At 41.6% G+C, this 2762-nt stretch overlaps 1 protein-coding gene across 1 annotated transcript in view; it reads left to right on the top strand.

The window, feature by feature from the left end:
• The window catches only part of LOC107677714 (mediator of RNA polymerase II transcription subunit 12-like), a 33838-nt gene that overhangs the window by 20190 nt on the left and 10886 nt on the right, over positions 1-2762 (top strand). The window contains exons 27-32 of the mRNA XM_016472733.1: positions 517-628; positions 710-799; positions 1608-1717; positions 1803-1938; positions 2261-2410; positions 2485-2762. Coding sequence (XP_016328219.1) covers positions 517-628; positions 710-799; positions 1608-1717; positions 1803-1938; positions 2261-2410; positions 2485-2762 — 876 coding nt within the window. The remainder of the gene's footprint in view (positions 1-516; positions 629-709; positions 800-1607; positions 1718-1802; positions 1939-2260; positions 2411-2484) is intronic.

Raw genomic sequence — 2762 nt, 5'->3', positions numbered from 1 at the left:
TTTTTTTTAGATTTTTAGTATTCTTTGATGAATAGAAGTTCAAAAGAACAGGGATTATTTAAAATGTAAATATTTTGTAACATTATAAATGTCTTTACTGTCATTTTGGACAATTTAATCTGTATAACTAAATTACTATACATATATATGTATGTATAGTAAATTAGGTATTCAAAAGAGGTAATAAAAAAAAAGTTAATATATAAATAAAAAAAACTAGTTATATACAAAAAAAAAATAATAATATATATAATTTTTTTTTTTTACCTCTGGAAACACAGGTTGACTTGAAGGGGCTTTTGCTAAAACTCTTACTGACCCCAAACTTGTGAACAGTAGTGCAATTTTGATTCTAAACAACAACACTTTATAATAAAATAGTTCAAGCTAAATAAAAACTGTGCTTTTTGTTTTGTGCTTGGAGTCTAGGCATGATCAGTAATACGGTATATCACAATAATTAACATGTGCGACTGTATTATCAGGAATCACCATTTCCTCTGTTTTCTCTTTCAGTATGTCTCTCCTGAGCCAGCAGCCCTTCCTCTCTCTGGTGCTGACGTGTCTCAAGGGACAAGACGAGCAGAGGGAGGGTCTCCTGACTTCCCTCTACAGCCAAGTCCAGCAGGTACCTCATCAACACACACCGTGTGACTGTCAGTCAGTGCTTCTCATCTCTTTGGACTGATATGATGTATTCCCCCATCAGATTGTGACTAACTGGCGTGAGGACCAGTACCAGGATGACTGCAAGGCCAAGCAGATGATGCACGAGGCCTTGAAGCTGCGACTCAATCTGGTGTGCAACCGTTATCTCTTTCTCTCATAAGCTATGTTTCCATCACCCTATTTTAATGTGCATTTTGAAGTATTGCATGAGAAACGAGTGATGGAAACGCCAAATTTCGAATAAAAATCGTGTTGAATGTAGGACACTCTCTTATTGGGAGGGGCAAACTATTCCAGAGTTTACCGCCTATTATTGACAGTACGTTTTGTCCAAAAGTGGTACGCCTAAATGGTATCACACAGTCCCCATTTACAGAGGCCCGTGTGCTACCTCCGCTTTCAAGTCTTTGGAAAAAGCCATGCAGCGGAGGGGGGGCAAGATTATGTAACACTTTATATACCAAACAAGCATACTTGAAACGTTTGAAATTGTCAAAGCTTAAAAATTTATGTCTCTCTAAGATGTCGCAATGGTGGAATGACAATGCCTTTTTATTGTTATAAATTATAAAAAGTATATAAAAAATAAACATAAAATTATTATATTCTCCTAATTTTCTTAGTGATTTATAGTGCCAGTTTATCAGGAAGTGACGATTTTGTTCTCTTTGACTTGTTGGATGGAAACGATACTTGTTCGCATATGTTTTATGCGATATTCCAGTTTTGCGCATAAGTTAAATTCACAACATTGGATGGAAACCCGGCTATACTTCATCTGCCTTAGGCTGACCAAACAAGTACAATCTGTGTGTTGATCTGGCTCTCATCAATCTCATTTCCTTGTATTGTGTGCCCGAGGTTAAACTACCTGAATGTCACCAAGATGCGGTTAAACTGCACTGAGCTCATTTGTTATTTTGTGTCACGTGGTCTAGGTGGGTGGGATGTTTGATACGGTGCAGCGAAGCACACAGCAGACGACAGAGTGGGCGGTGCTTCTGCTGGACATCATCAGCAGTGGCACAGTGGACATGCAGTCTAACAAGTGAGATCTGACACACCCCTCATGCAGCCACTGATCATCTTTGCTCTACAGTCGGAGTTGAATAATGTTTGTTGTTTTCCATTAGTGAGCTCTTCACTACGGTGTTAGACATGCTGAGCGTGTTGATTAACGGCACTCTGGCGGCTGACATGTCCAGCATCTCTCAGGGCAGCATGGAGGAGAATAAGAGGGCCTACATGAACCTGGTCAAGAAACTCAGGGTGAGACTGAGACATACTGTGACAGGAATAAATTACATTTTAAGCTATATTCAAATAGAAAACAGTTGTTTTGAATTGCAATAATATTTGACTGTTTTTACTGCATTTCTGATCAAATAAATGCAGCCTTGGTGAGCATAAGAGACTCCTTTCAAAAACATTTTTAAAAAATCTTACCGATTGCACAAAAATGCACAAAACAATCAGACCTTAGCAACTGTAATAAGCAACGCTATATCATCATGGCAGTGAATTTGCGCAGACAAGCGCCACTCACTTTTCTTTCCGGAAATGTAAGACTCTGGTTTGCTTTGCCCTGCAGAAAGAGCTTGGTGAGCGTCAGTCCGAGAGCTTGGAGAAAGTGCGGCAGTTGCTGCCTCTGCCCAAGCAGACGCGTGATGTCATCACCTGTGAGCCCCAGGGGTCACTCATTGACACAAAGGGCAACAAAATTGCTGGATTCGAAAAAGAGGTACGTAGCACATTATAGGTGCAATTGGCTTCTGGCCATTCGCTTAACTTTGCATTGTGATTTCTGGCATACAGGGTCTTCAGGTGTCGACTAAGCAGAAGATTTCTCCTTGGGACGTGTTCGAGGGGCTGAAGCACTCTGCTCCGCTGTCCTGGGGCTGGTTTGGGACCGTGCGGGTCGACCGCAAAGTCACGAAGTTTGAGGAGCAGCAGCGGCTCCTGCTTTACCACACTCACATAAAGCCCAAACAGCGCAGTTACTATCTGGCGCCCCTCAACCTGCCCCAAGAGGAGGAGGAGCCACCTACACCTGTGCCTCCTGAGCCGGACAAGAAGGTGGATCCAGGGAAGCC

Source organism: Sinocyclocheilus anshuiensis, unplaced genomic scaffold (genome assembly GCF_001515605.1).
Source record: "Sinocyclocheilus anshuiensis isolate Anshui unplaced genomic scaffold, SAMN03320099.WGS_v1.1 scaffold969, whole genome shotgun sequence".
Lineage (NCBI taxonomy): Eukaryota > Metazoa > Chordata > Actinopteri > Cypriniformes > Cyprinidae > Sinocyclocheilus > Sinocyclocheilus anshuiensis.
This window is presented reverse-complemented; position numbering and strand designations above follow the sequence as displayed.